General features: G+C 41.4%; 1 protein-coding gene across 3 annotated transcripts in view; it reads right to left on the reverse strand.

Annotated features, from left to right (window-relative positions):
• Positions 1-23,998, reverse strand: part of GOLGA1 (golgin A1) — a 242,492-nt gene that overhangs the window by 119,541 nt on the left and 98,953 nt on the right. For all 3 annotated transcript variants that reach the window (XM_077478985.1, XM_077478983.1, XM_077478984.1), the window contains one exon: positions 23,312-23,344. In XM_077478985.1, the coding sequence (XP_077335111.1) occupies positions 23,312-23,344 (33 nt within the window). The remainder of the gene's footprint in view (positions 1-23,311; positions 23,345-23,998) is intronic.

Raw genomic sequence — 23,998 nt, forward strand, 5'->3', positions numbered from 1 at the left:
TTTTTGTAGGTTGTGTGATAGTTGTGCAAATGTTTATCAACTACACTAATATCTTTATTAGCACACAAACGCAACATAAAACTTAAAAAATACCTACCAAAATCTAAAACGTAACACTGTAATGAGTTAAAGAAAATTAGAAAATTTTAAAAGGTGCTTAATGTGGCTTTTTTGGTAAAACAGTGCAAATAAAAAAAAAAAGGTACACAAAATTGTATTTAAGCAACTTGCTCTAAAAAAAAAAAAAAGAGATTGACCTCACACTTACAGCGGGGGAAATTATTATTTGATCCCCTGCAGATTTTGTAAGTCTGCCCACTTACAAAGAAATAAAGGGTCTATCATAGGTGTATTTTAAATGATAGAGACACAATATCAACCAAAAATCCAGAAAAAACACATGATACAAATGTTATAAATTGAGTTGCAGTTCAGTGAGTAAAATAAGTATTTGATCCCCTACTAACCAATAATAATTCTAGCTCATGTGGTACACAGATTAGTGCTGCCAATTTAGGAAGGTGCTCCTAACAACATTTCATTATGTGTATAAAAGACACCTATCCACAGAATCTTTTTCTTCCATTCAAACCTCACCATCATGGGCAAGACCAAACAACTGTCAAAGGCCTTTGGGGAGAAAATTGCAGACCTGCACAAGACCATCAGCAAGATGCTTGGTGAGAAGGAGACAACTGTTGGAGAGATTATACGCAAATGGAAGAAATACAAAATAACCATAAATCGCCCTTTGATTTGGTTTGCCAATGATCATCTAAATGACTCAGAAAAGGAATGGGAGAAAGTGCTGTGTTCAGAAGAGACCAAAATTGAGCTGTTTGGCATTAACTCGATATGCCGTGTTTGCAGGAAGAATAATTCTGACTATGACCCTAAGAACACCATCCTTGTAGTCAAGAATGGAGGTGGAAACATTATGCTTTGGGGCTGTTTCTCTGCTAAAGGGCCATGTATTGTAAAATCTTGAATGAGAACAGTCTTCCCTCAGCCAGAACACTGAAGATGGGATCGTGGATCGGTATTCCAGCATGACAATGACCCAAAACATACCACAAAGGCAACAAATGAGTGGCTCAAGAAGAAGCACATTAAGGTCATGGCGTGGCCTAGCCAGTCCCCAGACCTTAATGCTATAGAAAATGTATGGAGGAAGCTGAAACTGAGTTACCAAGTGACAGCCAAAAAAACTTTAAGGATTTAGAGAAGATCTGTAAAGAAGAGTGGATCAAAATCCCTCCCGAGATGTGTGCAAACTTGGTAACCATGGCAAGAAAAACAATGATCTCAGTTTCAAGGAATTCACAGGTCTCAGCTAATGGTGTGGGTACCTCGTTATCACATCCATGTATTTTAAAAAGTGCCAGGACAGCTGGGGATATTGACACCTGATTGTGAACTATTACACAAGCAATTGTGTTTTGCTAAGCCTAGGTCAAAGGGTAGTCATAAATTAGCTTAGGCATCAGAGTAAATATCATTAGAAGTCATTTGTTATACAATACTGCCCCTAGAGGTTGTAATCCGTAATTATTCAAGATGGATGCTAAACTTGGTTGTTATGACAACCTATAAACTCCATCGTCATATGACATCATCAATTACATAGTAATGACACACACACCCTCTTTTGGGGTGAGATAAAAAGGAGAGACAAATAGCAGAAAGACGACGGAAGGAATTGGAGACTAATAGAGGTCTCTGAAGAAAGGTCAGGAGGAGCTCCAAGGATGACTGGACGGGGCTATCTCTACAGAGGTTGAAGGAAGAAGAGCGGTCTTTCTCTCTCGGGCTGAAGGGGGAGATCATGAAACGCAAAGATGTAGGAATGTGGAAAGAAGTCCTTTTTGGGACTTTACCAGTTCATTAAGAATTCTGTCAGTTTGAGAAGCAAAGTATTAATCTTTCCATGTATAACTTTTTTTGGTAATTGAATTGTTTTTGCATATACATTACTAAAACCATTTAAATATATGGCATAGCAAATTGGAGTTGTATTATTTTTAACTGCAGTATGAAATAATTATATTCCAAATATTAAGAGACATACACAGTCTTGTCTGTCTTTAAAAAAGTTAACAGCCAAAGCTTGTACAATGGTTTTATTATGATATATGTTTAGAAATTGATTCATCCTAAATTTAACATAAGTCTCAATTGGTTTATCAAGCTGTGCACAATATGACATTTTGTCTGTGCATGTTTAAGAGTGTAAGAATACGGTCTGTTTTGAGAAGGCATCACATCATAGTGTTAAGCTAAACAAAATTGTTTACACCACGGAAGCTATTCACTAAGAGTTACCCAGTCTTAAATGTACAAGTATCATTCAAGTATTGAAATGTGGTAATTGTTATAGAGCTTGTAAAGAAAATGTGAATTATCTGAATCATCATTTATCTTTGATATGTAGAAGTATATCCATTTATTTGTATAATCATGAAATATACCCGGTATTAATTTGCACTGTATTTTTAGTTAATAAATATATATTTTTAAGCCAATATCATTTGCATCACTTGTCTTCAAAATAGGATAAAAACGAACTTGAATTTCTTGTTGATATTTATGAAAAATTGTAAATATCCCAAAACTAAGATTTACATAGTTTCATAAATAAAATACATTTGTATTATTTCAGAATACAGCGGGGCAAAAAAGTATTTAGTCAGCCACCAATTGAGCAAGTTCTCCCACTTAAAGATGAGAGAGGCCTGTAATTGTCATCATGGGTATACCTCAACTATGTGAGACAAAATGTGGAAACAAATACAGACAATCACATTGTCTGATTTGGAAAGAATGTATTTGCAAATTATGGGGGAAAATAAGAATTTTGTCAATATCAAAAGTTAATCTCAATATTTTCTTATATATCCTTTGTTAGCAATGACAGAGGTCAAACGTTTTCTGTAAGTCTTCACAAGTTTGTCACACACTGGTGCTGATATGTTGGCCCATTCCTCCATGCAGATCTCCTCTAGAGCAGTGAAGTTTTGGGGCGGTTGCTGGGCAACACAGACTTTCAACTCCCTCCAAAAGGTTTTCTATGGTGTCGAGATCTGGTGACTGGCTAGGCAACTCCAGGAGCTTGTAATGCTTCTTACGAAGCCACTCCTTCGCTGCCTGGGCGGTGTGTTTGGGATCATTGTTATGCTGAAAGACCCAGCCACGTTTCATCTTCAATGCCCTTGCTGATGGAAGGAGGTTTACACTCAATCTCACGATACAGGGCCCCATTCATTCTTTCATGCACACCGATCAGTCTTCCTGTTCCCTTTGCAAGAAACAGCCCCTAAGCATGATGTTGCCACCTGTATACTTCACAGTAGGTATGGTGTTCTCTGGTTGCAACTCAGCATTCTCTCTCCTCCAAACACAACAAGTTTTGTTTCATCTGATCATATGACATTCTCCCAATCCTTTTCTGGATCATACAAATGCTCTCTAGCAACCTCAGATGGGCCCGGACATGTACTGGTTTAAGCAGGGGGACACGTCTGGCACTGCAGGATCTGAGTCCCTGGCAGTGTAGTGCATTACTGATTTTTTTCCAATAAAAGTTTTTATTGAGCAAATTGTCATAACTACAAAAGTAGAACAGTTATCACAGTCCTGTAGGGCATTATACAACACATTGTTCTACTACAAATTCCGCTACAGTATACAGCCCATCTTATTTCAATTGTTATAACCTTTAATAAAGCTGTGAAAATGGTGTAACTTAATTTGTTGGAAACCCCCCATAGTCCAGTGTATCATTGGACGTTCAGAGTTAAGGGGGATATTTTTTTAAAGTGTCCTGGGAGTTATAACCCATAAAGAATAGATCGTAACAAAACATACAAAATAATACAAAGAGGAAGAATTGGTATTGGGGAATGGGAAGGTAGAGGGGGGGGGGAAGGTAGAGGGGGGGGAAGGTAGAGGGGAGGAAGGGGGGGGAAGGTAGAGGGGAGGAAGGGGGGGGAAGGTAGAGGGGAGGAAGGGGGGGGAAGGTAGAGGGGAGGAAGGGAGATTTTAAAGTAGTTGCTTCTGTTACATACAGGTCAATCTTAAGGTAGACATATATTTTCTTTTTAATATTCTTTATTCCGTTTTCCTTCACATTTACAAAACATCATAATATCTACTGCACAATAACATCATCATTTTTATTTTTATTTTTTTAAGCGAAAAAACACAGAGGCAATAATAAATCACTATTACAAAACTTATATCTCATTACAATAATTCTTACCCTCTATATTCCGTATTACCTTGTATATCGTCGGTTTATCCCATCCCCTCCCCCTCCCTTCTCAAAGCCCCACCTTCCCTCTTTAGCATTGCCCTTCTACTACACTTTTTCTTTTCCTACTTTTAAGATATTTACTAATAGCCTAAATTAAAGTCTACCTTGCCTTTTTTAAATTTAAGCTTTTCCCTCTCCTACTCCTTTCTAATCTATAGGGTATACCATCTCATTTATCCAAGGCCTCCATATTTTTTTCCACTCTCTGAAATTCCCCCTTTTTACATATACGGTCTTCTCTTTCCATATTAATTCATTAATGACTTGGGTCCATTCACTCACCAAGGGGGCCCTCTCATCTCAGCCTGCCATCTTTGCGCGATCAGTCTACGCGCTTGAAATAGACAGCGTACCACTGCCACCGTAGTACTTTTTAGTTCTTCCAGCTCCTTCCTATAGCCCAGCACACACAGAATCGGATCCATTACCAGTTCTACCTCAAAGATTTTATTAATAGTTTCCACCACACCTCTCCAATACCGAAACAGCTTTGGACATTGCCACACCATATGCAAAAGGTCTCCCTGTCTCCGGCATCTAGGGCAACTGTCATCGGTTTTCCTACCAAACAAATATAATATCTTTGGTGTGTAATAAGCCCTGTGTACTAACATCAGCTGTGAGATTTTTTGTGAGGGGGAAACCGATGTCATTGGCCCCAATTCCATTATTCTCCTCCACTGCACATCTGATATTTCCACAATATCCTCTTCCCACTTCCTCTTTAGGTTCGGGTGATCAATTTCCTGGTTAAAATTCATACATAGCTGATTATAAACTACCGATATACACCCACTGACCTTATCCATTGTAAGTACCTTCCAAAGTAGAGGTTTTATCCCACAGAGGCATATGTACCCCAAACTGTGCTGCTAAAGCGTGTATCAACTGTAGATATCTAAAGAATGATTGTTGTGGTATATCATAATCCTTTTTTAGATCCAGGAATGTCCTTAAGACACCACCATCATAAAGTTGGATAAATTTAGTTATGCCGTGCCTTTCCCATATTTTAACCTTCCCAATTGCAAGTAATTCCGGTAAGTTTTTGTTATCCCATAGAGGTGTAAATTCTGGCAACCCTGTGTATCCCATTATTAGTTTCACCGTTTTCCATACTTTACCCACCATCCTAGTTAGAGTTATTATACTGAAAGGAGTCTGCCTCCAAGACCTCAGCTATGGATTCATGTGGGGCTCCTATCATCCTGATCCCTCCTTTTAGATTTCTTCCCTGTCCCAAGTTGCAACCCGCCAGATGCTGCAACTGCGTCGCCAGGTAATAGTTCCTGGGGTGTGGCACCGCCAGGCCCCCTCTGTCTATTGGTAACTGCAGCGTCTGGAGCCGGATCCTAGCCGTACCCTTCCTCCAGATAAGCTCCCGGAAGAGGGTTTCAAGCTTTTTAAACCACTTTTTGCATATCCATACTGGTGCATTATGTAGGACGTATAGCAATTGGGGCATCCATATCATCTTAATCAAACTACAACGACCCATCACCGATAACGGGAGCCTGCTCCAGACGTCACATTTTCGCTTAAATTTATTTAGAAGTGGCATTAAGTTTTTATTGATGTACTGGTCAGGGTTTGCTGTCAAATATATACCGAGATATTTCATAACATCTACCACTCTCACCTGTGGCACCCCCGGCGCAACCGCAGCATCCCGGGGGTCAACCCGGAGCAGCTCAGACTTCCCCCAATTTATAGCCAACCCTGTAAACTTTCCAAAACCTTCTACGAGACTGACTGCCTGCTCCAGAGACGGACCAGTATCCCCCAAAAAGAGGAGGACATCATCCGCATATAAAGCGATCTTTTCCTGTCTCTCCCCCTTCCTTTGAAATCCTTTTATCCCCGGGTTTGCCCTAATAGCTATTGCCAATGGCTCCATAGCTAGTGCAAAGAGCAGAGGAGACAATGGGCAACCTTGCCTTGTCCCTCTGCTCATTTCAATCTTTTCAAAGTACCTGCCGTTGACCCTTACCCTGGCACTAGGGGCATTGTACATCATTTTGATCCATCCAATAAAGGAGGGGCCAAATCCTATTTTCTCCAGCACACGCCAAAGATACTTCCACTCTAGGCTGTCAAAAGCCTTTGTTACATCCAAGGACATTATGGCTCATTATGGTAGACATATATAATCATGGATAGTTTGTCTCAGGTCTTCTATGCAGTACTAAATTTAAGTGCATAAACACCACACCGTTCCAAAGTAATCAACCATTTTGCATTTTCGCAAAGGCGTCCGAGTATTTGAAAGCGAACAAAGATTTTCATAGCTTATGGAATTTGTTGGTCCTCTCTTAGGCCATTGCTACAGTTTCCTCCATCTTGTATAGTGAGTCCACCTCAGACAACCATTCCCTTATTGTGGGTGGATGTGGTGATTTCGGACAACTGATTTTTTTTATAACTGCCCAGAGAATAGTTGGATATGTTCAGCAAACAGCACTCAGGAGTGAATTTTAGTTCAGTTTCTGTTATGGCTCGGATCTGAGAGCAGACCCCATCCCAGAAACTCCTTAGGAGCAGGCAATCCCCCCAGATGTGCAGCATATCACCCTTGGCGGTGCCACATCTCAGGCAGGTCTCTGATGTTTCAGGGTACCATATGTGCAATCTGGCTGGGGTAAAGTACCAATTCGTCAGTACATTACATGCAGTCTCCTGAGCGCTGGTGCTGATGGAACACGTGTGTGCTAATATGCATGCATTTCTCCATTGCTCGTCAGTGAAAGTGCCTACTTGGCTGGCCTTTCCTGTTGGTCTGTAACCAGTTGTATACCAGAGAAGTTGCCTTACTCACTGCTTCTCCCGTGATGCACAACTGCTCAACCCAAGTCAGCTCTCTCAAAAATTGTTGTCCTGTCGCGGTACAGTGAACATAGTCATGCTACTGCCTATACTGCCAGTGTAAAGTGTTTCGCTTGCAGTTCCGTCTTTAATTCGTGAAAGGTCTTAAGTCTGCCGTCTACTACGCAATGGGAGATGGTCATAGGTGTCTTATCTTCTCTATGTGGAAAAGATATCGTAGTATGTCCCAATGAAAACGCAGAGTTATGAATTAGTGGTGTCAAGGGACCCGGAGTGGAGGCCAGGTTATATTGTTGTGTTACTGTTCAGAAGACTTCTAGGGTTGGTCCTATTGTAAGGTGTAGGGCTAAGTCAGCTGAGCGTGCCTCTTTAGTGACCCATGGTAAGAATCTCAAGGGGATCTTAGTCTGTAGGTTTTCTATTCCCACCCAGTCTTTGGAAGATGCATGGCAGTTCCAATCTAGAATCCGCACCAGGTGTGTCGCGTAATAATAGTGCTTGAAGTGGGGTAGATTAATACCCCTATCAGCCTTTGGTGAGGTCAGGGTTAGCATGCGAATACGCAATTTCTTCCCGGATCAGATGAAGTCTCTCAGTATTGTGGACAGTTGGGAGAAGAACTTTTTGGGTAGTCTGATGGGTAGGGTGTGGAATAGGTACCGCACCCTAGGTAGTACTGTCATCTTTACTGCCGCCGCCCTCCCAAACCATGATAATGGCTTGAGATTCCATATTTGGAGGTCCCGTCGCAGGTTAAGTAAAAAGGGATGAAAGTTTTGTGTGTAAAGACTGTCCAATTCTGGCGTGAGCCATATCCCTAGATATTTGAGCTCGAGGTCTACCCACTTAAAGGGGCAGTTGGATTTGGCATTCAGCAATTGTCTAGGTTCTAAGGATCCAGGAGATCCAAGACAAGTGGGACTGGAATCCAACCTGCTTGCACACCGCGAACATGAAGTCCCACAGCACCCTATCGAAAAGGCCTTCTCCACGTCCGTGGACAGAAGGCCCTTGGCAGTGCTCCCCTTGAGTTTATGTATGAGATGCACGGCCTTGGTGACATTATCACAGGCCTCTCTCCCTGGCATGAATCCCACTTGCTCCAGACCGATGATATCCGGTAGGAGTCTGCTCAGTCTTGTTGCGATAATTTCAGACAAAAGCTTTATGTCCAGATTAAGCAGCGATATCAGCCTGTAACTGGAGCAGGATTTGGGATCTTTGCCGGGTTTTGGAAGCACTGTAATATGCACCAAGTTGAAGGTGGGAGTTCCTTAGGCGCTGTTAGAGAGTTCAGAGCGTTTAGCAAAGGTTTCGTTAGTAGGGGTGTAAAAGTCTTATAATAAATGCCCGATAAGCCGCCTGGGCGAGGGCTTTTTCCAGGCTTTAGGGTTTTGATAGCCTGAAGGAGTTCTGATACCTCTATAGGTTTGTCAATTTCCCTTGCGTCAGAGGCTGACAGGCTAGGTAGGCTGCTTTTTTGTAAATATTGTTCTATGATCTGGGGTCTGGGTCCTTCTACTGATGTGGGTTTATGTGGGGGTTGAATATTGTACAGTTTTGAGTAAAACTTGTGGAATTCCGATGCAATGCCGTCTGTGTCGTGAATGAATTTGTTTTCTTTATTTTTAATCTGGGTAATAGTGTTTGAAGCGCGAATGTCTCTCAAAGCCCTAGCCAAGAAATTTCAAGGTTTTCTAGGTTTAATTCAAGGTTTTGTTCCAGTGTTCGTAAAAGAAAATCGTGGCGAAAAAAATATATTTTCGTTTTGCTTGTAAGTCTAGTTTTTCCTGCAGGGCCTTGCGTGCTAGTAAAAGGTCTTTGGCTAATCTAGCAGCCGTCGACCTTTGGTGTTGGTTCTCTAATTTCCACACTTTCTCAAATGTGTCTTTAAGGTCTCTCTCTCTAAAGCTTTCTTCTTCTGTGCCGCTAAGCTTATAAGTCTACCCCTGAGCACACATTTATGGGCTTCCCAGACAGTAAGGTGGGAGACATCATCGGTGGTATTTTCTTGAAAGTATGTCTGTATAGCTTCTTTGATCGGTTCTAGGGTCACTGGATCTGTCAGTAAGGTCGAGTTACGTCGCCAACCACTCGTTCTCCGATGTGCTGTCTGTAAAGCATCATAGAAATAGGAGCGTGGTCAGATAAACATAAAATCTATGCGGGTATATTTGTTGTGAACTGTGGAAAAATAGGTATAATCTCTTCCCTGGGGGTGCATGACCCGCCAGGAGTCTGCAGTGTCCGTGTGTTCAACATTGTTCTAATTTTTTTAAGTTTGCGGTAAGTAGTTGTTGATCTGCCATTGGCATTGTATCCTGGGAAATTAAAGTCCCCTCCGAGAATTATACAACCCGATGCAAACCAAGAGAGCTCATCCACCAGTTCTTGCCAAAAATTCACATGTGCCTCATTTGGGAAATATACGCTTGCCAGGGTGATGGGGAGTTTCCCAACATTTCCCTTGAGGAGGAGATACTGGCCTCCCAGGTCTGCTAACTGCTGAGTAAACTCAAAGCCAGAATCCTTCCCCAGCAGTATTGAGACACCTTTCGTCCTAGAGTCTGAGCTTGTTGCATGGTAAGCTTTGGTGAAATATCCATCTGTCATTTTAGGGATGGAGTTCGCCTTAAAATGTGTTTCCTGTAAGGACACGAAGGCCGGCCTCCTTTTCCCCAAATGGCGTAGTGATTGTGTTCTCTTTTGAGGGACATTAAGGCCTCTTACATTGTGTGATATCACCGTAGGATTCTTACCTAAAGCAGAGTAAATCATTGTGAACAGTGGGGAGGTAGAGAAGGGGGAGAGAGAAAAAAGAAAAAAAAGGGGGGGGGGGGCAGAGAGAGGAAAGGAGTAGGGTAATAGAGGGTAAATTAAAGGTAGGAAAGAAGGAGGACAGTGCGCCCGACACTAAGAAAGTGGGTCAAATAGTTTGGCAATTAGCCTCTAGGTGCTGACCCCTAGAGGTGGATATGTAAGTTGGGGCTGTGAATCAACACCTCAGCGAGGGCCCCTGAAAATAAAGGAATGTTGCTGAAGGGATCGCCTCAGAGCACCCACTGTGGGGGAAGTGGGAGGATCACTCAGGGCTATGCCAACAGCCAGGCTCCCAGCAAAGCTGAGAAGTCCGATTGGTTTACAGCTGCCAACAATCTCCTGCCAACCCCCCCGCTCCAATATACAATAATCTTAACTTGAAATGATTCAGATTGTACCGGCACTCAACGTCCCCTTTTTCTCTTCTAATTTATTTAGGTATGCTGCAATCCCAATTAGGTTCCCCCGTTCAGTGGGTTACCAATTAAAGTACGATAAATATACACTCAAAAAATGTGATTCCCCTGTGCTTATCCCAGAACAAATTATTTTCAAACACATTAATTGTTCCAACAAATAGACAATTTATTAATTTAAATGAATAAAGTCCTTCGTGTACTGTGATAATACAACCAATCCAACTGTGTAATCTCAGTCACCATCCATCTTCTAATAAGTTACACTATATTGGTTCTATTTGATTTTTGTATGAACATACGGATAATGAGGAATTGCTAGCGGGAGAAGTACACTGTGGATTGGTTATCCGTTGAATGAACCGAAGGCTTACTGTGTGATGACATCTGGTGAGTGGCCATTCTACTAGCTGGTGGTGGCATGATTTGGGCCTGTTTTTTTGGTGACACTTGACGATCACTTATTAGAAGATGGATGGTGACTGAGATTACACAGTTGGATTGGTTGTATTATCACAGTACACAAAGGACTTTATTCATTTAAATTAATAAGTTGTCTATTTGTTGGTACAATTAATGTGTTTGAAAATAATTTTTTCTGGGATAAGCACAGGGGAATCACATTTTTTGAGTTTATATTTATATTGTTTGGGGGGACTATTGACCAGGAGGTGCAATTTCCCAATAAATATCGAACAATCTTAACTTAACCAATGCTCATTGTAAACATCAACCCATAACCATGACCCCTTAAGGGGTGAGAATCAGATATAACCTTTAAACTCAGAAATCTATGTTTGCTTGTCACCTCTTTCCGTCACCAACCAGTTAAGCAAAATATATAAACAAACGTGATCGTATGCGATCTCTCCCTCCTTATTGTTTGAGATATGGCAGTCTATAGAGATAGATGTTATATGTCAACTAGAGACCCTTAGGTCTCGCTATAAGTGTTAGTGACCTGTATGTAGCGAACCCCATATCGTCCAAGTCCGGTGTAAAGGGATGAGGGGAGTCCTACTTAAGCCCGCAAGTGAAAGGTAACAAGGCTCCAATGCAAAAGGTAAGTTCCCAAGTGCAGAGTTGATTACCTCCACTGCCCAGGTAAAGGAAAGTTCATACCTTAGGTCCATAACATTTAGGGGAGGTTTCGCCACACGGGCCCTTAGTGGTGGGGTCTGCACATCCCTCTCTCTGCTACCCAAGGGATGGCTGCCTAGGAGAGCGTCTGTTGATTTCAGATGTGAGAAGCGAAAGAAGAAAGGTAACAATCAAAGCAAGTAGCGACTGAAAAAAAAAAAAAGCTGAAAAAGAAGAACCGCTCTTGTAGCCGGGTTCTCTTCCCAGCAGTTGTATGCATTAACATTGTTTACAGCAATCCACCTTAAGGGACCTCTCCCTCATTCTTGGCACGGATCCAGCTGCAGTGCCCTGGGAGTATAGGGACATTTGGGTGTAGCGCTGGTGTCCGGTTGTGTTGTTTCTGGTACTTACCTCTTTTGTTCGGGGGCTTAGGAGTGGAATGAGGGGAAGCCTGTGAGCTCTGTGTTGCTGGTGCGTTGTAAAATTCCCTGTACCACTTAGGTAAATCCACCTGTGGAATCTGAATATCCTGGCAAAAACCCAGCAAATCATTGGGTGTGCGCAGGTATAGCTGCCTGCTTTGAAAGGTCACATTCAAAGCAAAAGGGAATTTCCATTTGTAGGGTATATTTTGTCTGCGTAATAACTCCAGCAGGGGCGCAGTGCACGTCTGTTTAGAATTATAGGGGAGAGGTCCTGGAAAATGGATATTTCAGTATCATTAAATGTAATGTGGGCATTACGTCTTGATTTAGCCATAATCTCTTCATTCATTTTGAAATTAGGTAGAAAACAAATTATGTCCCTGGGAGGGGCTTTATCTGCCGGCCTGGCTCTCAGGGCTCTGCGAGCCTGCTCAAAGTCAATTTGTGTGTCGGTTTTATCCAAGTCCTCTAATTGTTGGTTCATCTCAATAAGATGTGCTGTGTGGGCGTCTGTAACTCTTTCCAGGCGTGAGATGGCCTTGTCCCATCTGGAGCCTGCTTTCTCCACCCCCTCTAGTTTCTCTGATAGGGATAATATATCCGCCTTTAGTTCTGTGATGTCAGATGGGAATGTGCCCTTAATATCTGCCGCCATCTTCATCATAGCAGTCAGTGGGAGGGGGTGTTCAGACGAGGTGGTATCTCTTACCTCATCCTCGTATGTGGACTGTGAGTCCTCACTGAACTCTTCTTCTCCACGAAGCTGCGCCATCTTGGATTGGGCTTTGAGACGGCGGGGCTGTGATTTGAAGATATCCGGGATACTTCTGGAGCCAGATAGAGGTGCGGAATGGCGGGAGCGGTTGCCGGAGTTATGGCGGGTGAGTCTGCTCGTGATAGCTGTCGGTCACGGTGATCCACGCGCCAAGGCACACCCCCTTCCATTTTCTAATTATTGCTCCCACCATTGATTTCTTCACACCAAGCTGCTTGCCTATTGCAGATTCAGTCTTCCCAACCTGGTGCAGGTCTACAATTTTGTTTCTGGTGTCGACAGCTCTTTGGTCTTCACCATAGTGAAGTTTGAAGTGTGACTTTTTGAGGTTGTGGACAGGTGTCTTTTATACTGATAAGTTCAAACAGGTGGCATTCATACAGGTAATGAGCGAAGGGCAGAGGAGCCACTTAAAGAAGATACAGGTCTGAGAGCCAGAAATCTTGCTTGTTTGTAGGTGACCAAATACTTATTTGCCACCATAATTTGCAAATAAATTCTTTCAAAAATCAGACAGACAATGTGATTGTCTGGATTTGTTTCCACATTGTCTCTCATAGTTGAGATATATCTATGATGACAATTACAGGCCTCTCTCATGTTTTTAAGTGGGAGAACTTGCACAATTGGTGGCTGACTAAATACTTTTTTGCCCCACTGTAAACATTCTGACAATTCAGTAAAGGCTTTTCTGGTTCCTCTTGATCCACCTAGCTATAATTGAAATATACATTTCTGTTAGTCTCCAAGTCCTACTACAAAGAAGCCACTGAGCCTAGATGGTGGCCAATGTTGCTATGAATGGTTTCACCCGCAATCCTCAAATGAGGAAAAAAATATCCTTATTTTTGGAGCTTGTGATTGAATGAGACATTTTAATGGAGGGCCTTTTAATACATTTTAGCCCATATCCCTCTCATTGGTCTCCAAGCTCTCCCTATGGAAGCATTCATTTCATGCACAGAGCTGAAGATGGCCAACAAATATGTAGTTTGGAACAAATAGCTCTGCAATATTATACTTTAAACCTGCTGTGGGCATAGTTAGACAAGGAAGAATAAAATATAATCCCATTATTTTTAGAATGAGACATGAAAATACTTTGTTTTATGGCCTGTACAGAGAGTTTGTTCCTGAGTTTTGAAAAAAACGATCAGGCACAGGTCAGGTCAAATTGCCATGGACTTCAAATGGAGAAATACACATGACAGTTCAGAGGGTAATTTTGACCTGCTTTGTGTTGAGCTGTGTTGCATTGGATGCACCTATTGTCCTATTGTGGTGCCTTTGTCCAGCAAAGCAGGTTGAACACTGCCTTTTTTGTGTGTCAAATGTTTTCCCTTTGAACATAATAATGGAAATGGTTGCACAAGCATGCCAGTCAGTATGAGCCTTAAGAAGGTACTTCTCACCAGTTCATTGAAGGGATTTGGATTATTTTAGCCCTCTCACCAAGTTGTTGGGTTATACTATGTTTTCTCCAAGCTCTACTCTGTAGAGCCATTGTTTACATACTTTGTGTTGATGATGGCCAACAATTCTTTAAATGGTTCCATCCCACATCCTACAATTAGGTAAATCACCTTTTATTTTGTAAACTGTGATGGAATTAGATCTGGTAATACCCTCTATTCTAAGAATTCTGTTGTGCTTCACTGCTTTTAGAAACTACAGTAAGCAATACGCTGGAAGATGAGGCTGGTATGGTTTGTATGTAGTGCAGCATTGTGTGCAGTGTAGTGGGATTGCATGTACGTCCTCCATTTTCTCTAAAACTTGCCCCCTCCTGGATGGAGTTTATGTAAAGCTGTTCCTTTCACTGCATTTCCTTTAACTGGTGTCACTGTATCCAAATGTTGCTCACCCCTGCAGGAGCAGCTGGTATGGTAATCCCTCTGAAGCTTGATTTCTTTCACTGAGCTTAAGTGGTGGAATACCTCTGCCACTCAGACACACCCTTATGACAAAATAAACCACAGCAGGTTAAACTGACCTGGAGTATATTAACCACTCCAAAAAACAGAGCAGTCATTTAACCACTTCAGCCCCGGAAGATTTTACCCCCTTCCTGACCAAAGCACTTTTTTTGCGAATTGCCACTGCGTCGCTTTAACTGACAATTGCACGGTCGTGCGATGTTGCACCCAAACAAAATCGACGTTCTTTTTTTCCCACAAATAGAGCTTTCTTTTGGTGGTATATGATCACCTTAGTGGTTTTTATTTTTTGCGCTATAAACCAAAAATTTTTTTTTTTTTTTAAAAAAGCATTATTTTTTACTTTTTGCTATAATAAATGTCCCCTAAAATATATATATATATATATATATATATATATATATATAAACGAAAAATATTGCAATAAGCGTATACTGATTGGTTTGCGCAAACGTTATAGCGTCTAAAAATAGGGCATAGTTTTATGCCATTTTTATTATTTTTTTTTTTATTAGTAATGGTGAAATCTGCAGTTTTTATCAGGACTGCGAATATTATGGCGGACACTGACAATTTTGACACATTTTTGGGACCATTGGCATTTATACAGCGATCAGTGCTATAAAAATGCATTGATTACTGTAAAAATGTCACTGGCAGTGAAGGGGTTCACCACTAGGGGGCAATCAAGGGGTTAATGCATTCCCTATTGTGTGTTCTAACTGAAGGGGGGAGTGGACAGTGCAGGGGAAGAGAAACTGTGCGTTTACATACACAGATCCCGGTTCTCCGTGTGCCCCGATAGATCGCTGGAGCCTGACGGTGATTTGAGACTGCCGGGGCACTCGCATCCGCTCCGTGGGTGAGCAGGGGGCGCCCCTTAGTGGCCACAGGGCGAAGCAACATTACATAACGTCGTTTCGCCCAGCAATGCCATTCTGCCGCAGTACAACTTCGGCGGATGGTCAGCAAGTGGCTATAAATACGTTGCCCCGCTCTTGTGTGTCCATGGAGGCCATGGCCATCGGTTATGAGCTCTATCCTGGGACACGGTGCATCACTGATCCCGGTAAAGAGCCGATAACTAGGCTCATCACGCATGTGATCAACTGTGTCCAATCACAGCTTATCACGTTAATCAGGAAATGCCGGTTATCGGTATTCCTTTCCTCAAACCAACAGCATGTGAGGAGAGCCGATCAGCAGCATTTTCTCACACAGATCTGCACAGATAATCAGGGCACTGAAGCCCCAAACACAACCCAGCAGTGATGCCAATCAGTGCTACCGATCAGTGCACATCAGTGCTGCATATTAGTGCCTCTTCATCAGTGCCCCCCCTTCAGGGAAGGTCCACACAAACTCAAAGCTGCAGCTCGTCACATCCTATCCCTCCTCTTACACTCCACTCAGAACCTTCTACAGTGGCTTTTGTTTTTTTCCCCCTTTTCTTCAACCTCTCTCCCCAGCCATAAAACTCTAGAAGAGCTGTAGTTTCCTTTTGGGGGTGGAGCAGTGTATCCATCAATCCTGAACCTGTGCCTCTCATCCACCTCCCCTCTACAGTGTCTCCTCCCCACGAACCAACACCAGCCAATAAGGAGAGATGAAAAGAACAGCTCAGAGAGGTTGAGCTAACAATCCCGCTGAGATTTATTGTCCCACAAATATTTTCTAGAAAGTTCAACTAGCGCCTAGCTTTATATAAATATAAATAATAATGTAGACAGATAAATAGAGATATGCACATATATAGTATAATGCAGGCATTACATCTTTATTTATGCCATGGATATAGATTACTAATATACAGTATAATAAAAACTCCCAGGACTACAAATTCAGACTATTATGACTGGATCATGGCAGGGATTCAGGCTCTCTGTCCACCATAAAATAGCAGTTGGAGCCTCAGCCTCAAGGCGGACTTTGGCCTCTAGTGCCTGCATTGCTCCTTTGCCTCAGGGTGGACCTTAGGAATATGTAGTCAATGAAACTCCAGGCTGTGTGTTCACTCCAAAATGGTAGCCACAATCCAGAGCTCTCAGCGGGTTTTTGGCCTCTAGTGTGTGTAGGTGTGTAAGGAAGGGTGAGGAGAGCTGTGGAGGGGAAAGGAGGAGGGAGGAGAATATTTTGAGGACGATTGTTGAGGGGAGAGGATGGCAGGAAGGAGGGCTCTGCTCTTAAAAGTTCTATAGCTAACTGCTAGTTGAACTAGATCACATAAGTACAACAGTTACTATTCAGAATTTCCCACCAACTGTCATACCGACTGATGTCATTGAATAGAACGTGAAAAACAGCAACTGCTAAAACTAATAATAGCACTGTAGGGAGCTATTCAGATTTGCCACCAACCATAAGTATTCTTAATCGGCCACAAGTAATAAGGCACTATTTATCCCAGGGACACCTCTAAGATCTTACAAACTAGGGCTGAAAGGAACCCAAAAGAACATTACTAGTTGGACCAAACAGCATATACTTTACAAGGATTTATTGAAGAATATCTAACCAAACCAAAAAAAAGAAACCTTAGCCCCCCACCACTCTAAAATGAAAAAGACAGCGTTGGCTAGTCACCACAAAAGCTGCTCACATAGCTTACACATGCACACATACACACATGTTCTATAATTGGACCACATGAAAAGATGAATTTAGGAGACCAACTGTGGGCAGGTTGGCCACTGGAACATGACGCAGGTGATAAATCACCTGTCAGGATAATGCTAACCTGACCAAGTTTTACTCCTGTGCCAAGCAGTTTCCATTAAGGTCTCAGTCATCAGGAACAGGACTGTTTTTACTCCTTACTTACCTGGCATCATCTCTTTGCAGTTCTTAATTTATATTATATATATTATATCTAGAGATTATAATAAATAAATTATATATATATATATATATATATATATATATATATATATATATATATATATATATATATATATATCTATATATCTATATATATATAAAATCTTCAGTCAGGTCACAGGCGGAATCTCCAATTTCACCAACTAACTATGACATGGAGTCCATTCAGATGGAGTAATAAACAATTCCAATCAAAAAGGAAGTGCAGGAAGTGGCTAAAGTTAATATAGTTCCATGAATACTAGACTATGGAAGCACCTCAAAGTTTACAGTTGTAGCTGAAAAATACCTCTCTCAAACTTTATATGGGAGAGGATGCCAGAGCACACTGTTTGCAAGGGGGTCAATGCAGCAACTCACCCAACCCTGTAGATCCACCCACCCACAGTCATTAGCTGGGCAATGCAAGAACACGCTATAACTCCACAGCCCACTAGGAGACAATCTGTTGCAGCTCACAAGGCTATGATTTTAATTTAATGACTATTTTATGATCTAATGACTGCTTTGACAGCACAGCGATTAATGAGGACAAAGTTGTCGCCACCTCGAAGGCAGTCATTTTGTTGACTAGTATTGGAGCAGAGTAACAATTTCTGCTCATAATATCGTCCACGGACAATATTTGGTTGCCGCTGTTGTGTGCAAACAGCAATTCATCAAAATCTCCAATTACTGATGGTTTAAAGAAAACGGAAGTTAAGTAGTTTGGAGTTTCTGATGAGTTGACAGAACACCAGCATACAGTGCCCCACTAAACCATGGAGACTTCACAGTGTCCACTGAGCATGTGCAAGCCATTGCAGCTGCCGTACGTGGTGATATCTCGCACTTCACTTGTCTGATGACTTTAACTCTGGCATGTTTCAAGCAACCAAATTGGGCTTCTTCAGTGATAGGAGTAGCCAGTATCCACAACCTTCTTATACCCTGTGAAATAACAATACCTTGGTGTCACCGTTCTGCCTAAAACACACAGTATACACACACACACACACTATATTATTGTGCAGAGTGTCATAGAAAACAGGGCTAAAAATATTAATGGAGAGGGGAAGGGGGATCAAAAGACAGCTTAATGATGAGGGAAACCTTACACCACAAAAGGCAAAGAATCATTTTGTACTTTTCAGGAAATCAACACAGAGCCAAAAAATAACACAATAATGAAAATATAACAAAGATAAAAAGAGATACCGAAGAGTGCCATTACTGAAATCACCTCATGGTTCTAGAAACATTCCCTTCAATGGTGGTAAATTGGTCAACCAGTTAATAGTTACAGGTCTTTTCTAAACTCCAAGTGCACCAAGGAGATACAAAGCGATGCCATATTATGCCATTACTTAAATTACCTCATGGAACTAGAAACGCCTGTAAATTGCATTTTGTGTTGAGTCCATTAGTGACAAGTGTGTTCAACTTAAAGATCTACATCTTCTCTTTTTGCAAGAGGATCTTATTAAAATCTCCTTTGCATAGGTTGTGGGACCCATGTTAGCAAACCCCTGGCTTGGCTACCCTGACATTAGTTTCTCTACAGATTTTCAATGTTAATAGATATAAAATTGAATCTGATTTATGCTTTTGCATTCCCCAGATAAGTCTGGTCACTTGACACATCACTGATGGTATACAGTACGATAGGTACAGACAAAATTGTAGGTGGGCACGTTACCGTAGTAGGTATAGAGACAGTTGCATTATTTAACATCGAGTTAGAGCTATGACAGGTCTTATACGTTCTGGTGGTTTCTTTTTGTTGTATCTTATGAAAAATTCTGCAAGGCGCAGCACGCTGCATAGTGCAGTGATAATCTGCATTGAGTAATAGATAAGTTCTGTTATGCAGAGACTGCTTTTTGATTTATCATACGTTTTAAAGAAACTGCTTAAGATTATGATGCTCCGGTCCATTTTATGGTATTTTCTTACATTTTGCGTTTTTTATTTGTATGTTTGTTTTTTGTAAAACTTACAAAACCTCTTAATAAAAACAATTTGATAAAAAAAAAAAAACTTTCCTCTGTGTAGTAGCAAGAGAAGCACAAAAATCCCCATCTGGCTTTCCATCATGATGTTCAGCCAAGTTTACCACCAGGGGGCTCTTGGTGCTGTTCCTTTTAATATAATGGATGCGCTCGCCAATGCGGACCGGCAACTTCTGTTTGAATTTACCGACGTAATACTTGCCTACAAGGGCGTTCTAACATATAAAACAAACGAGTGTTGTAACAACTGATAAAGTCTTCGATTATAAAGGCTTTTAAACTGGTTTGCACTGGCGAAAACACCCTTTTTTTCTTTTTTTTTTTAAGTAGCTACAGATCTGGCAGTGACCACGTGTGCCACAATGGGGACAAGTCAAAGATATCCTATCTAAATATTGGAGTGTCCTCACAAAATCTCCTGTACTTGCTGAAATTGTAGGCCCACATCCACAAGTGGTGGAATGTAGAGAGCACACCCCAATAGACTCCTTGGTGCACTCCTAGCTAAGAAAAAGATCTGTGACTAACTGGTTGATCAACTTAACACCATTGACTGGAATGATTCTAGAGCCATGAGGTAATTTCAGTAATGGCATTCTAAGGTATCTCTTTTTATCTTTGTTATTTTTTGGTTTGGTGTTGTTTTCTTGAAAAATACCAAGTGATTCCTTACCTTTTGCTGTGCGAGTATGGTTTCCCTCTTCTTTAACCTGTCTTAATTCCCCATTAGCGTGCAACCAAGGTAATTTTTACCCCTTTCTATGACACACTGCGCAATATAGGTTTGCGTACGTATATGTTTTAGGCAGAAGGTTGTGGATATTGGCCCCTCCTGTCTCTGAAGAAGTCTGATTTGATTGGGCGAAACATGTCATCATGCAAGTGACATCACCACTAACTGCAGCCATGCCGGCTAGCACATGCTCAGTGGACACTGACTAAACTAGTCTCCATGGCTTAGCGGGGCCTTGTATGCTGGCAAAGCAGACCGGGGATCTTGGGGGTGTGAGCAGCACCGTTATGGCCACAAGCTGGGCTGTGGAAGCATAGCGTGTTTGTGCATTTCCCAGCTGACGACGACAGTAGGCAGTTGGATCTACAGGATTGGGTGAGCTGCTGCATGGGCCCCCTTGCAAATTGCCTGCTATGGAGTCCTTTCCCATATAGAAGATATTTCAGAGAGGTATGTTTCAGCTACAGCTGTACACTTTGAAGTGATTCCATAGTCTATTATTCATGGAACTACATTTGACTTTAGACCCTTCCTTTTTTACTGGAATTGTTTATTACTCCATCCGAATGGATTTTGTGTCATAGTTACTTGGTCAAATTGGAGATTTCCCCTATGACCAGACTGAAGCTCTAAACATATATGACTGGCAGTCGTGAACAGTTTTCATTGCATCATTATACTAAGTCCTGTTCCTAGTGTTTTTTTACTGAGACCTTAGTGGAGACTCTCTGGCACAAGTATAAACAAGGTCACATTAGCACCATGCATGTTAAGTGGTTTATCACCTGTGCAATGTTCCAGTGGCCAGGCTGCCCACACCTGATTTCTTAAATTCATCTTTCCACGTGGTCCAATTAAAAGGAGGGGTGTGTGCGCATGTGTGAGCAGCTTCTGTGGTGACTAGACAACATTGTCTGTTTAATTTTATAGTGGTGGATGACTGTGGTTTTTTAAGCTCGAGTTTATGTATGATATTTACATATTAAATAAAGCCTTGTATAACCACTTCAGCTCCAGAAGATTTTACCCCCTTCATGACCAGGCCATTTTTTTGCTATTCAGCACTGCGCTACGTTAACCGACGATTACACAGTCATGCAATGCTGTACGCAAAAAAAAATTATATAATTTTTTTTCCCCCACAAAATAGATCTTTTGGGTGGTATTTGATCACTTTTTTTTGCAAATACATTATGGAAAAAAATAATAAATATTATTTTGTACTTTCTGTAGAAACATATCCAATTAAAAAAAAATTGTAAAAATCAAAATTCCTGTATATATTTATGCCAAGATGTATTCTGCTACATGTCTTTGGTAAACAAAAAAAAAAAATCACAATAAGTGTATATTAATTGGTTTGCGTGAAAGTTATAGCGTCTACAGATATATACTGGCCTTTTTATTTTTATTTTTTTATACTAATAATGGCAGTGATCAGCGACTTAAAGCGGGATGGCGGAAAATCTGACACTAACTTTGTGGCCACCAGTTAACTGACATTTCCAGCGACATTAATACAGTGATCAGTGCTAATAATATACTCTAACACTGTAGTAATTATTAGCCAATTATTGAAATCATTATGCACCGGAAAAGCTCGTTATATGTAGAGAATACTTTTACTTTCACTGAGAAATATCAGAACATGTCTTTATCATCATGGAACAGGAAGAGAACACAAATAAGTGCATTGAGCATAGACAGACAATACATCCTGTTATATCATAGAATATAATTCTATACTATAATACCACAGCACCACCTGCTGCATAGATAGGTATAATGCATACAGTATTGTCAGTTTATTAACAACTTTACATTACATGCTGTTGTTCTTTCAACAGTAATAAGACTGGCTGAGAAGGGGTTAACATCTGGGGCAAAGTGTTAAATGTGTACTCAATGTTTACTTTATTTAATGTGCACTGTTTTACTTCGCAATGTGCCGGTTTTTATTCCCTGCTTTCCAGGGAAACAAAAACCAGCATATCACCGCTGTCAAAAGAGAGCTTCGTATTGTTAACACACACAAAGCTCTCTCCTGTCAATCATTGGCCGGGAACCAATAATCGGCGTGTGCCTGATCCAGTGACAACACAGCCGGGCGGGCATGTGCACGCCCCGCCTGGAAAACAGAATCATATATATGATTCTGCACAACCGACCCACACTGTGTGTGTAATTGGCAAGTGGATAGTATATGCTGTCTGGCCCAATTAGTAACATCCTTTTGGGTTCCTTTCAGCCCTAGTTTGTAATTTGTCTTGTGTTACTTGGGTCAAACCAGTCCACTGATGAGTCAGCAGCTAACTGGCTGATAGCAAGTTATTTTATTCTTATTTTTTTTAACATACTAACCAAGTGAGGTCCTTAGCAATATATTTTTTAGACACCTCTTAAAAAAAATGCATGTCTCATAAGAACATAAACAGCTCTTAAAGTCTAGCAAAAAGAAACACCCACTTAGATTTCTCTCTTTTAATTGAAGTCTCTTGTTCACATGGGTGAACTTAAGCATGCACCCATGCAAAGAGCTGTATTTGAACCGCACAAGTGTTCTGGAACACCTGTACATGTGCAGGCAACCACGGCCCTTCAGGGGGGTACAAGTACACCCATGTGAATGTAGCATTACACTTTTCATGAAGTGTCATGTTATAAGGTCCTCCTGGACTTCCTGAGGTATTGATTGATGAAGCCTTCATTGGATACATTTTTGGTAATTCCACAAATTTCAGTACTATGGTTTCCTTTTTATAATTATCCATGTCACATGTGCCAACAAATTCCTGCTTCCTGCTCCCTCCTCTACCCATTTTATTCCATAATGCATACATATACAAAATAAATATTAAATCTTACAGGAAACATTCTAGATACACAAAAAAAAGATTCCATCCATCGACAGGGAATTCCCTTCCACAGGCGGTGGTCTCAGTGGGGAGCATCAATAGTTTCAAGAAACTATTAGATAAGCATCTGAATGACCATAACACACAGGGATATACAAGGCAATACTGACATATAATCACACACATAGGTTGGACTTGAGTCTTTTTTCAACTTCACCTACTATGTAACTATGACAGGCAAGTTTTCTAATGAAAATAATTTACCTCTTCGAGACTTGCAACCTTTGTCAGCCATTCCTTAAAAAAAACAAAAAACAAAAACAAAGGTTAGAGCAAGCATTATAATTAAATGGCTGCATTTTAGATCACCGCAATTAGCATTTTTTTTTGTCAATTTATGGTGAGAAAGTACAGCCTGAATGTGATGTATGATGAGTGGAGGAGTTTGGGGGAAGAGAAATGGGAGTTTAGAGTGGCAATGGATCATGCACATATTAAAGAAAAAAGGCAGTTGGCAGTGAGGGGTTAAAGCGGTAGTAAACCCGCACATTTTTTTTTTTTTAAACCTGCAAAGCAAAAGGCATAATGAGCTAGTGTGCACCGCATACTAGCTCATTATGAAATACTTACCTTAGAACGAGGCCCCGACATCTGGCCCGATCCACGCCGAGGGAGCTGACATGCTCCCTCTGCATTTCTTCCGGGTATCGCGGCTCCGGCGCTGTGAGTGGCCGGAGCCGCGATATCGTCACTCCCGCGAGATTTCATTCCAGCCGGCCGGCCACTGCCGGATTTTCAGGCCGAGAATCCCCTTGTGCGCATGCGCCGCTGCAGTCAGCAGCGCATACCGAGGGGAATATCTCCTAAACCGTAGAGGTTTAGGAGATATTTTTTTTACCTACAGGTAAGCCTTATTATAGGCTTTCCTGTAGGTAAAAGTTAAAAAATCGA

Source organism: Lithobates pipiens, unplaced genomic scaffold (genome assembly GCF_037356315.1).
Source record: "Lithobates pipiens isolate NorthernLeopardFrog02 unplaced genomic scaffold, aLitPip1_a1.2 Scaffold_1, whole genome shotgun sequence".
In the NCBI taxonomy this organism is placed as follows: domain Eukaryota; kingdom Metazoa; phylum Chordata; class Amphibia; order Anura; family Ranidae; genus Lithobates; species Lithobates pipiens.